The 13214-nt window shown below is 46.3% G+C and overlaps 1 protein-coding gene across 12 annotated transcripts in view; it reads right to left on the reverse strand.

Moving 5' to 3' along the window:
* Positions 1 to 5135: 5135 nt before the first annotated feature.
* The window catches only part of DAB2IP (DAB2 interacting protein), a 216833-nt gene continuing 208754 nt past the window's right edge, over positions 5136 to 13214 (reverse strand). For 9 of the 12 annotated variants that reach the window (XM_085310844.1, XM_085310847.1, XM_085310843.1 and 6 more), the window contains one exon: positions 5136 to 10884. In XM_085310844.1, the coding sequence (XP_085166970.1) occupies positions 10717 to 10884 (168 nt within the window). In that variant the 3' untranslated portion in view covers positions 5136 to 10716. The remainder of the gene's footprint in view (positions 10885 to 13214) is intronic. The other 3 variants (XR_014896561.1, XM_085310845.1, XM_085310846.1) reach the window with 3 other exon arrangements.

Consider the following 13214-nt stretch of genomic DNA (forward strand, 5'->3'; position numbering starts at 1 on the left):
GAGCTGCTGAGTTGACTGTGGAGAAGGAAGTGCTACTTGGCATAGGACCTGTGCTGTTTGCCATCTTCTGGGATCGTGAGTTGAGTTCAGCATAGGCCTGACATTCAGCAGAGAAACAATCTCTTGCTGCCAGTGTGGCTACTTGGGCACTTGGTGGTAGTTACCTGCTTACTGCAGTGCTGAACAGAGCCTTTAAGAGTTTYAACCATGCTAGTGTGAGTATTCATTAATGTTTGTTCTCACTTCTGCTGTTCAGCATGCCATGCTATGCTACACGTGTGCCCACAGTGCATTAGCAGCAGCTGCACTGTTGTGCCAGTTCTAGCTGTTCTCTGGCAGCTGTATTAGCATGAGTGATTACCTGGTGACTGAGAAGTGGGCTCCTCAGCCAGAGATTCACCAGTGGCAGTAAAAAAAAATTGCATCATGTGCCATGTTGTAGAGACAGCTGCAGGGAGCCAGCAGCATCAAACACAGACTCTGCAATATTTATTTGCCCAGTGCCAGACTGCTGTCTGCCRGTGTGTGGGAGAGGAGCAGGATTAGGGAACATTTATGCATAACATTTCACACTTCTTTGCAAAGTGATGTTAATTATACATACTGCAGACTAATCTGCTGCCTTCTGTGGCCTTTCCTTCTCCCTTCTCTTCCCCAGATACCCAAAGGTCCAAGGAAGTTAACTCAAGTACCACTTGCCTCAGCAGCAAATTGTAGCCACCTCTGAAAGGGGACAGCACCTGCTTCACAGCACACACCTGTGCAGCAGGAGCATGTGGGGCAAAGAGAGGTACTGCTTGGCATGCCTGGGCCGAGCTGATAATATGTACAGTGATCCAAATCGCTCTTGGAAAGAGTCCCTGCAGGAAAGATAAGCCCCCGCCCAGAAGCCTTGCATGACTCCTTAGCCTGTGACAGTGAGTGCTGAGAATTTAAAAGGAAGGGAAAGTTTGCTGGAAAAAAAGTGTAGCAACTGAGCATTGCTGCAGCTGGCTCTGTTCCTCCATAGCTTGGGTTTTCCTTTTCCCAGTGCTGTGTCTGCACAGTACTGGGCTGGTGTTTGTGAAAGTGGATCCAGGCCTGAGAGTAACTGAGCAACTTCATCTAGGGCTTGGCTGCTGACCAGCAACCCACTTCTTTCTGGAGGATGTGGAAGAGTGTGAGGAGTTGAGACACAAAGATAAAATAAAGTTGTGAATGGCAGGAGGAGCTGAAATAGCAACATCAGTAGCAGTTCCCAGATAATAATGTAATCAGCACAAACAACAAGTTTCCACTAATGACTCCTGCCTTCTTTTGACCCCTTGTTTTCCAGTCACCAGTTACTGCTTTATCTGACAGTGAGTGGCTATGCTCCCCCCAGTCTCTAGGGACAAGGTCTTTGAGGTTTGTTTACTAACTGTCTTTGAATTACTTCTCCAGAGGACGTTTGCTTGGGGGTTGGGCTGGTGTGCATAGGATGAAGGCTGCACACAGAAGGGGAGGAGAGTGATTCCCCCTCACCCCCAGCTTGCTAGAGCCCTCAGAAAGTTGTGCTCTTACTGCGTATCCCTAGTTGTAAAAATAAGAATGGTGTCATTCACCTCACTAGAGGTTGGGGAGTGAGAGGAGTGATTATTTTCACAAACAGTCTTGGAAAACTGTAAGTGAAAGGTGTTTGACAGGAGCAAGAATTATCAGAGGAGCAGAGAACAAGCTCTGTCCATGTCCTCCCTAGCTATGAACCTGCCTCTGCGCTATCATTTCCCTACCCCTCTTTCACTGAAATAGAAAGGCTCTTGCCATTCAGGCCCCCGCTTGAGTAAAGTATTGCCTTAATGCTGTCATTTCCTCATTTGTCCATGACTGTCTTGCTGTCTGTGGCTTTGTCCTTAGTTAGCTAGGTGGTCAGGACTCCTGCATTTGAAATCAGGCCAGAAGAAGAAGGCTGAGAGCCTTTAGCTTCACTGCATTTGCAATGGTTGGCAAGTTCTAGCTTGTGGCTGAGAGGATTTGATTTCTGGCAGATGCCCTGGGGAGCAGCAACTGCTCTTCTCTCCAGGATGTACAAGGCAAGACTGGAGCTGCAGCAAGGAGGGACTTCCTCCAGCTTCTGCCAACTTCTGTCCTGTGTCTATAAGAGCTGGGATGTGTCTTTGCTCTGTGAAAGGCAAGCGTATCTAATTGCCGAGCTTTGGTTGTGTGACTCCCAGCACGGGATCAGGAGACCTGCCAGTGCTGAATTCATCCCTTATCTCATGCACACCATTCATAGGTTTATTCTTTAAACAGTAAGTTCTTCCTAGGATGGTCTTGCCCTGATAGCCCAGTGTTTGTAAAGGAAAGCCAACCCGCACACCACAGCTGCACAAAGCCAGGTGGGCTCAGCCTTGTGTCCAGTTCTGGCACGTGCTAGCTGCTGCYGTTGGCCTCACAGCTTTGTCCTGGGCATTGGAGCAGGCCTGTGGCTGCATCACCTCTTCCAAGTGAAGGCTCTGCTGCTTACCAGGGTGTGAGGGAGAAGGGGCTGGCTGGCACTGTGAGCARCCTACACTCTATCGACTCTCACATACTAAGCTCAATACAAACCTTTCAAGGGTGCAGTTRTTAGAATATTATTAACGCTGATGAGTCTTGGACTAAAATGACTCTTCAGATTAAAAAACTSGAACAAACATATCTGCAGTCCCCCAGCCTCCCAGCCCCATATTCCCCTTGTTGTTCTGGCTGCTGATTTACAATTCAGAGTCTCACTTCTCCTAGCATTGCCYTTCTGACAAGTGGTGCCTGTGTTGTGAACCTGCTGGGAATGGCTGCAGCTAGACTCCAGGAGTCTCAGATGCTGAAAGCTGTCAAGTACACAGAGGTATTCTGGATGTTTTCAGCTGAGAATTCAGCTCTGCTCTAATGAAGCCATAACAGAGACCTCAGAAGAGGTTTTATTCAAATCAAGTGTTACTGACTAATCCCTGCTTGCAGCAGTTCCTGAGTTTCCCTGTTTCCTGGGCTGTTTTCTTTCCTCTTTCTATCAACCTTCTAAAATCAGCAAAGTTAAATTTGGAGACATAAGAGCTCCCTAGCGCAGTTTGGTAGCGCAGAGAAGTGGGCTGGTGGAGCAGGTGGGATGGATACCTGGGCCATTGGTGCAGAACGTGGTTTGTCCGATTGTCTCGCTGTGTCGCTGCAGTGCCCAGCATCAGGCAGGTGACAGAGGCGCTGGTGATCTRTGGTGCTGTCCTATTGCAGGGACAAATGGTTCAGGCTTCCCCAAAGCCACAGTTTCACTGCCCAGGTGTGTTCAGAGTTGGCACTTGGGTGCACAGATGTCAGGCACTACGCCTGGAGGATGCTAAAGGGCTCTTGTAGACTGTGCCGGTAGTGGGAGCAAACACTGTTGTCTATGCGTTGGGGAGGTGCTAGAACAGCTGCTGCTGAGGAAACTCCACCTTGAGGTGGCACAGGGAGCAGTGAGAGAGAGAGAGCAGTTTGGAGAGTCACGAGGAGTTTACTTACAAGCCCCTGTTACGGAAGTACTCCCATTTATTATGTGAATCTGTGAGGAGGCAGTGTACATTACCCAGTGCTTGGTGGAGGGCAGATGCTGCAGGCCATGTGGTTGGGCTGTGGGAGTCTTATCCTAAAGGGCTAACGTGGYTGAATGGAGGTGACTTTGTGCAGAATGTTGCAGCGTGGCCACAAAGAGGCCTCGGGGGAAGGCAAGACCTAAAGGGAGGATTTTAGCCTGGATGTTTTTTCTTTGCCTTCTTGGGTAGCTGCCTGTGCCTGGAAGAACTAGCAGCATAACGTTCTAATGCCTGGCACACTCACACCGCTGGAAACCAGCAGATCCGAGTGACTGGGTTGGGTCCAGAGCGTCCATCTCTGCAGAGCCACTGTCTCAGTGCTGAGAGCGCAGGAATAGCCACAGGCTCTGCACATCTTGAGTCATTTTGAGGCAATCAGTCTGTCTCCCTCCTCTCTCTGAGGAGCTAATTATGGTGATGTTAATGAGGCAGAGGTGCTGATGCTACCCAGAGTTTTAATGAGTCTCCAAATTTTCTGCTACCTTTACTGGAAAGACAAAAGAAGTGACATATTTGGAAGCAGAGGTGTGCAGTGGGTGGCAAGCAGCTGGGTGTGCTCAACAGTGAGGAGGCAGGCAGCAAAGGGTGGCTCTGCTGAATGTTGCCATACAGGTCTTGCCCAGCCTAAGCTGTGCAAAGTGYCTGAGCAGTTTGGTGGGGTCTGTAAATCAGTGTGCTATCAGTTGCTCAGTAAAAGCTCCCAGGAAAGCATTCCCTGAGTGCAGTGATTTTCTCTGCAGGCATTGGTGAGCTGGGTCTAGCAGCTGCTTCTCAGCATGGTGTCTCTGTTGCTGTTCCCTGTTTCTCCTTCTCTGCCCCAGCCTCATTCTCTTCATTCCCCCCCTCAGTTTTTTAGCGTAGGCATCCTACTTTTGGGGTGGCACCATTTTGCACAGCAACTCCAAGGCCAAGCATAGGGCTAAAAGGACTGGCTAAAAATTATTGTAGCTCTTGTGCCATTAGAAACATCAGGATTTCTGCACTGGTGAAGTGCAAGACACACAAACCACCTGGGAAGTGATTAGCATGGAGAGGAGCTGGCATTGAAGAGTGAAGTATTTAGACTGCTGTCTTGTGTGCAAATTGATATGGGCTCATCTGTTATTAAAGTAGCAACTGTTCTCATTTGGTAAGAACGTTAATATTTCACTGCACGTTTTCTTTTATCATTATCAAAGCTCTTTGCTCTGAAATAGCTGCATGTGGCATAAGACAGAATAAAGGGTAAGAGCCACAGTAGGTAGGTGGCAGGTGACCTGTGCTAGCTACGTGATGCTGAGGTCATGGATGGGAATTTGCTGTCTAGCTGTTTGTGGTTGGCTCCTTGAACTGCCATGATGGGACAGGGAATGGAAGGAGCAAACTAGGAGCTATGCCCTGGCAGTGAGGCTTGGTGTGCAAATGCTGTTTCTGGAGAGGCATTGGGAGGGCTGCTCAGCACAAGGGGTGATGTGGTGCTGTGTGGAAACAGATCACACAAGGAGGGGTGTGTGTGCTTGTGTGTGCATACACATGGCCAAAGCGTGCTAGAATGCTCTGGAAACTGGGAATGACTGAGCAGAGGGGGGACACTTATAAAATATCTAAATAAATCTTTAATATTTCTAATTGCAAATGTACATAAATTGCACAGCCACGTCATTTCTTTGAACACCAACAACTTTCTCTGTACATTATTATATAGTTTAAAAGGAGCTGAAGGAGATTCAGCAAACACTTCCACTTTGCATTATTTTTGTTTTTAAACATACTTACAAAAATTTTCTTTTTTATAAGAGGATATAAAACATAGCGACTGCTTATCAGGAACAAGTATCAGCCTAAGCAGATATACAGAGAGAAAGAGGTATATCTTAAGACACAGTGATGTATGATAAAGTAATGTGTGAACATGGAGACTGCACTTTTGGGGTACTCATAATTGAATGCAGAACCACGTGAATTTACAGCGTTGTCACAACTCATGTAACCTGTAAATATCTATGCTTGACTGTGATACCCTTTTCCAAAGCTTGATTGTTTGAGTGTTGTGTAACATACTTGRGATTGGATTTGGTTTGGAAAGCCCATGAGTTGCCTGTTAGCAGGCTTCTGTCATCCTCCCTCTCTTCAGCATCTCCCTATCCCACAGTGTAATTCACCCCAAGGAAAAGAAAAAGGCAACAGTACTCTTTGTAGGGTTAYAGCAGGGATTGGCTGGTTCTCAGTGCAGGGCAGGTACCACACTTCCAGGCCTTGTAGCAAAGCTGTGTCCTCTGAAATTGCCCTGACGATTCAGAGACCTGTTCGGAGATGGGCAACACCCGTTCCTGTGTCCAGTTAAGGAACCTCTTGGTGGCCATGCAGTCTGACCAGTGTTAGATCCCATACTGGCCCAGGTTTTGTTGAGTTCTAGGTTGCTTTGAATGCAAATCTTTAAGGAAAAGGTTGAACACAATAGTGTGGCAGGTGAGGATGTAGTGCTGCAAAGAAACTCCATGTTCACCCCAAGAACAGTGTCACAGTTGTTCCCTTTGCATTTTCTGCTTCACACTTCCAAAGCAAAGCTACATATTACTGAAAGGGCAGTGACCTYGGTGGAACTGCTGGAGCACCGCTGTCTGTAGGAACTGCCTTCAGAAAGGCTTCGCCCAGGGCCGCTACCTTTGCCCTGGGACTGCTGTGGGAAATGAGCCCCTTGCAGACTTTATTCGTGAGCCAGTCCTTGTGGCTGTCCTGGCAGAATGAATCAGTGAGTTAATTCCATCTTATGATGTAACCGAAAATCTTTTTGTTTGTCACAGAACAGGCTTTGGTACCTTTTCTATTGCCTCTTATTAAGGACATCATTAGTAACAGAGAAAAGCCCATGAGCCCTCTAAAGTTTAGAAGAAGTGATTACTTGCTGGTTGCTTTCCTAAGAGAGCCTGTAATGCATTGTTCAGGTCCACCAAGTCCCTTCTCCCTTTAGGAACGTTTGTAGTAGCAGAACCTATGTCCTGTATCCCGCAGAAACCTGCAAGGCTACCTGCCAGGCCAGAGGAGTCAGCGTATTCTCACAGTGCAGTCAGTGCTTTAAAAGAGCAAAATCGGAAAACAAAACCAACCAGACTCAAATGACAATGCAGAGTGGCACAGGACTCTTTGGATGGAGGCAGGATTTGCTTAAACTGGTGCAGAAGGGGCTGGGGAGTACACTGTAGTAATCAGTTGGCATGGGGAAGGATTTCTGTTCACCAATTCTTTGGCACTAAACAAGCTATAGTCCCTGGCCAAAATGATGAGACTGACAGTCTGCAGTAGACCTTGGATACTGTTCAGTCCATTTCATTGATTGCCCTTTTTACAAAATGTTGTTCATATTCAGAAGTGTTCACTACAGTTTAAAAAAAAAAAAAAATCAAAACTCTAAAGTAGAATTCTTGAGGTGGGGCAATGCCAAATCTGGATCTGAGTTGGCTTAATCTCCCCTCCCCTTCCCTCAKATCAAAAAAGGGAAGGGAGGGCTGAAATCATAACCTGTGTCTGGATCCAAATTTGTTAGTTTGAGTCCACCTCTCCAAAACAGCAGTGAGATACAGCCAAAACCTGACCAAATAAGCAGCACCAGAAGTAAATTACTATATACACTGTTAGTGAGATAGATACGTTACAGTAAACACTGAAAACATTTACAAAAAAAAGAAGTTAAGACTTGTATTAAGATAAAAATCTGAGTTTTGTTTACACTTTTACGATTTTTACTAGAACAGCTGCTCACTGTAGAAAGCGCAAGAATAAAAAGAAAGTGGAGCAGATCACAAAACATTACATGTAGTGGTTGCTTTACTCTGGTGCTGCAAGCACCTCTGTGAACTGCCGCTGGTATTGCTGTGCCAGATACCAGGTCTGAGGCCACAATCAGGTTACCTGGCCACACTGCACTCACACTTGCAAGCTCTCACTCACATTCGCAGGCATGTGCGCACAAATGCATGTGCGCGCGCACGCACACACACACACACACACGTAAGTACAGTTTATAAATAACAGAAACATAAATTGAAATAACAGAGCTGAGCCTAGGTCTTAGAACCTATCCCCAGACTTTTGCAGGGGGGGGGGTCATATTTAGGTCGAGTTGTTGAAGCTTATAGGGAAAGGCGTGATTGGGAAAACAGGCTTGGGGGAACCTCTACTGTAAAGAGGTGTCATCCTGATCTGCGTTTCTTTTCATACTGGCTCAGGAAACTAAGTAAGTAAAAACTCCAGAAGGTGTTGGCTCTGGAACTTTTAACCGTTTAATAACTCACTATGCAAGGATTTTGCCTGCTATTTCAGCAGAACAATGTGCATTAAGCAATTTGCAAGTTTGAGGTTGACCAGGAGCTTCTGACAGATCCTGGGAGGCAAAAAAAAGGGGGGGGTGAGAGTGGGTGGGAGAAGTGCCTTGGCTTTTTTGTGGTTGAACAGAAGATTAAAATATACCGTGTTAGCTTCAGTACTGGACAATTGTTCYGTGGGTATGTTCTTTTTTCCAGCTCTTATGGAGAGCACTGACTTTGCATCCCAAAATTACTTCCATGTATGAATGGAAACATGTTCCTGGTGGGGCGCCTGCCCCCACACCCTGTAAGCATTTCCATTTTTGTCTGTGTTATTTTCCTCTTGAGAAAACCTTTGTCTCTCACAACACAAATAATTCAGAACTTAGAAACAATCAGTCAGCTCTTAAGAAAAAAAGTACATCTCAGGGCAACAGCAGTTTAAAATAGTCTTTTTTGCAGAGTTCTTACAATGTATTTGACTCTGAGACAATGGCAGATGTAAGTGTACGTAGCAAACTGTTCATAGTACCCTGTGTATCGCCTAACCTGTCTGGGTCTTTCTCGAGCTGTAACCGTGTCAGTTTTGTGAGCTTCTTCAAAAAGGCGTATGTGCTAATTTTCCAAAATTCAAGGGTGACTGAAATGCCATAAGTGTTTAGTTACTACTTTCCTCTGAGGAGCTCCTTTGGGGGTCTGCTCTGTGATTGGGCCACTCTGCAGGTGCTGGCTGTGTGTGGAGACCTCAGGAGCTCAGCAACATGTTCACTCTTCCAAGCACTGGAGCTGCAGCAGGTGCAGCCTCACCGGACTTAGCCCAGGCCTTCCCAACAATAGAAGAGCTTTTAGGAAAAGAAAGCATCTTTAATTTCTACAACAGTTACATGTGGAAGAATGCTGTTAATGAGCCTTATGGCTGCGGGGCAGCATGGCAATGCAGCGCTCACTGGCAAATAGTGTCCTGCTCAGGYAGCCTAGGTACTGTGAGGTTGGAGACGGTACCTAAGCTGTGCAGAGCTCAGTGAACATCCTCGGCCCTTTGACTGTACATTTACACATGGCAGGAGGAGCAAGGACAAGCATTCAACAAGTATATTAAAATTCAGTGGGAGGAATAGGCAGATGTCCTGTACACTGTACACTGTTATCCATATCTCAGAGAAATCTCTCTGGCTCTTGGTATGAGTGACCTGCTCTGAGACTGGGAGTCATGAAGTACTAACTTAAAAAACACAAACCAACAAACACACCGTGGCGGCAGGTCAGCGGCACAATCCCCCGTTAAGGAGGTGACCCCTCCGCTGAGCACAACGTGTCTGAGTGTGCCGAATCTGCATGTTTCAGCGGTTAGGAAAGTCTAATCCTGGCTTATGCCTGCACAGTGCTTCCTGACAAGGGGCCTTTCGGTGGTGGCTGCTGTTCTTGTTGGTTACTCCCTTACGACCAAGTTTTACATTCTTCAAGCCGGTTAATTTCCATGCAGTGCTCATTCCCAATTTAAAGAGGACAGTATTCCAGAAAATGGGCTGTTTTTTTTTCTAACGCGTACTGTGAAAGAAAAGAAATACAATTACCGATCTTCATGGTTCTTCAGGGCTTTTCCTGTTTGTTTGCCTGTTTTTCTCCCCAGAATTAGTGTTTTTTTTTTCTTTTTTGAATCTCTACACAGAGCATTACATCCCCATAATGAACCCCTTGTCAAGCAAGGCTATGGCCTCTTCACTCCCCCTCTGGCACAGTGAACACTGTGGAATCCAGCCCCTGTGCCTCATTCACAGCACAGGGGCCAAGCTCAGGCAGTATTTACTTTATTCTATAGCTAGACATGTAGGGGGCAAAATGTGCTGGAATTACTGCCCTTCCTTTTCCCCTTTTTTCCTTCCTTTTTTCTGTGAGAGAAGAGCAGCAAGGCAGAGGACTCAAGCAGCTGCTCACCAGATGCCAGCTCCCCTCTGCTCCACTTGTGTGCCATGGCCTTGAGCATGCTCTGCTCCCTTTGGCTGCCCACTGACCTCCAGAGCAGCCCCAGCAGTACTAACCATAACCTTCTCCAGTGCCCTGAGCCACAGCTCTCCATTCAGCTCCTCTTTTGGCTGCCACATTGCACAGAGTGAGCCCTGACCTCTCATCTGGACTATGCCCCCTGTTAATTAAACACTACTTAGCTGTGTAAATGCCCTGCTGATGATAGTCACATGCTGTAAATGTTAGAGTGGCCTCAGGAAAGCCAGGTAAAAAAAGATTTCTGGGCTCAAGTTTGCTTTGAGGAGTGAGGGCTGTGCTCCAGGGAGTCACAGGCGGGGTGGGTCAAGCTCTACTGCCAGTCCCTAGTACAGCTATGTACAGCAGCACTCAGCTGCCAGTGGGGCTACACTGAACTGCAGTCCCAACAATTCATTCTCATCCTCCCCTGAGCTGTTACTGCCAGCAAACTACCTATTGAACACAGTTTAATTAGACTGACTGGGCCTTGCCTGCCACCAGCTYTGCCCAGCTCCCTTTATTTTTCTTACTGCAGTGACAAGGGCATTATTCCTTGCTAGTTGAGGGTTCCTTTGGGCAGTTTGGAAGGAAAAGGTTACTTTGTTTAAACATTAAACAGTGATTTAAATCCAACAGTGACAGTAATTCTCAAATATATGGTATTTCCTTATGCCACTCATCTCACACTCGGTCTTTTCGTCCCCTCAATGTGCTGGCGTTAGCATCTCCCACAAAGGCTCAGTCAAGTGCACCGTCCACAGTAAGGAGCTGGTTTCTCTGGGAGGGGGGGGGGGGAGAGCAGCCGTTCTTTGAAGCTGGGGCTCACACCTGCTGCTGCACGGTCTGTCTGGCCAGGCCTCCTCTCCTGCGGCAGCGCCCTCCATGGGTTAACAATTACTGCTGTTTCTGAATTCTCCGTTCTCAGTAATCTGCAATTTAGTTGGGTTTGTGGGGGAGATCCCATTACGTGTCTGCATGCTGTACCTCTCTTTCAGCTGAGTAAGGGCACTCATTAACCGTGCGTTGGCAGCATCCAGTGAAGCAATGCGTTTCTCCTGCAAACAAATAGGCAGAAGGGGCACGGTAAGTGGAAATGTGTGAGGACCTGATTTCTGTGATGCCAAGGCTAGTTCCAAAATGGCAACCTAGAATTTCTTTGGACCAGTACCCTTCTTTGTTTTTGTTGTTTCTTTAAGACATAATCTCCTGAAACCCACTGCTATTAATAAGTCTGCAAATGTATTTAGCCCATGTTTTTCCCTGCTGCTTGCCAAGCAAGCAGTCATCTAGCAAGCAGAGATAAGTGAGCTCTACCTGTGCTCCAAGCTAGCAACACACAGGCTATGTTTCAGCCAGAAACCTCAGTCAGACTACAAGGCTGTGGTTGTGCCCTGGCTGTGAACTCAGCTGAGCTGTGATGGGCTCATGCAAAGCCTGATTTCCTTTCCAGAAGGCCAGATTAAAAGCCTCCAGAATTCTGGTTTGGGAGGTGTGATTTTTAAGAATGTCATCCTCAGCTAACTACAGTACACCAGTATCTGGACCAGTTCAGAAAARCAACAATCCCTGTAGTGTAATATTCCAGTTCATGTGACTCTTGCAGTGATGTTAGGTGGAAGGACCTCCTAGCCTTGATCCCATTCTCAGAATTGCTTTGGCAACAGGAAATCCCTATCCTTGCTGTCCCAAGTGATGCTGTTTTGAGTCTCTTTCTAGTTCTCCKTGGTTAGCTGTTTGGCCTACACAAGTTTTTAATGCATCAGACTTTTGAACAAGAGGAACTGGAGCTAAAGTCATTTTACCATCTAATTGATCCTGAATGAAATGGAGATAAAGCAGCTTCTCGAATTCTTCAGTTATGAAGATCATTGCACTGTTTCTAGCCCATCTGCAGCTGTTAGAATGAGAGTAGAGAGATTCCTCTTCTAAAATCTAGCTCTCTCTCATGATGGTTATTCATATCAGCATTTAATTGATTTTGTTAGTGTAAATTAATAGTTCAGACGACTTGTGGCCTCCCAGGACATCTGTAATGGCAAGTTCCTTGCTCTCACTGACTGACTACTGTTACAGGTACTCTGCAGTATTATAAGGCTGGGAGAAAGAGCTTTTGTGTTGCAGTCTGATTCTGCCACTGCTGTTCTTTTTCATACTGAACAAGTCACCTTCTTTCTTTTGTCTGCTAATTAGCAAGAGGGAGTAAAACACCTCAAAGGGGCAGTCTGTGCATAAATTTCTGTGACCATGTCTGACATTGTACAGACTGAAATGACAAAAAGCTAAAAGCACTGAGGTTGTGGTAACAGCCTCACATGTAACACACAAGGTGGTATGCACTAGCCAGGTACAGGGTAGACTGGTGAGAGCTGCTGGCAGTCCTCAATCTGCACAGATCCCAGTAATAGGCTTCCATCTGCTAGGCTTTGCCTGAGTGCAGAATTAACATGTTGATTTACTATCTTTGAACAAATTACAGAAAAACAGYGATTTTTTTTTAAAAAAGTTTGCTACTGTCTGATCTCCTTTTTAATTAGCTAAATTAATCATGACTAGTGACTCATAAGTGATTAATACAGTCCTTAAAACTAATACAGTAGCAATGCAAACTGCAGAAAAAGTTGAGCTGCTGAGAAAATACTGATCTCTGCCTAGACAAATTAAGAGATTATAGACCACATTTTCAGATTCTCCATAACCCAATAACCGTCTATCATTGTAATCTGTAGTGCTTAGCTTCCTAATAACGTAAGCCACAACCCCAAGGCTGAAGAACACGTTGGCTTTACTCTGTCCAGCCTATGTGTTCCTTGTATCCAGGTCTTTCWAGCACAACTGGAACTGTGCAGACTCTGAACCTGCCCAAAGGAACCACATCTGCCTCTACTCTGCTCATTTCCATCTTTGACCATGCCAGCTCTCTGACTCCCAGAAGTTATACAGCAGAACATCATTCCGGCAGATTTTTGGTAGTGAAGTAAAAGGTGCTTCTATGGCAGGAAACAATCTCTGCCTCACTGGCTTACTGTCTGGAGGGCTGGAACACAGCAGGCTTCCAGCATTCAGGCCTCTGTACGTTCCTGTGAGGCTAGGCTGGCTCGATTTGTGGAACTGAGGTGTTCCTCTAAGCCCTATGTGCATTTTGGCCTGTGTCACCACCAAGGGCAGGAGATGCACAGCAACCAGCGGAGTCAATTTGTGCTTTCCACAGTGTGCAACTTAATCTAATGCCCTGATTCCAGCCAAGCCACTTTGCACATCCAAAAGGATGAGAAAGACTAGTGACCAGAGAGACTAGAAAGAGCCTTTAGGCTGAGAAACACTACTCAACATTTGAATCCAAGTCTCCTTCATTTTGGCCTAGACCTGTAGCTAAAGGTTTGTGAAA

The sequence above is a fragment of the Rhea americana genome, unplaced genomic scaffold (genome assembly GCF_003343005.1).
Source record: "Rhea americana isolate MKP2758 unplaced genomic scaffold, rheAme1 scaffold_328, whole genome shotgun sequence".
Classification (NCBI taxonomy): domain Eukaryota; kingdom Metazoa; phylum Chordata; class Aves; order Rheiformes; family Rheidae; genus Rhea; species Rhea americana.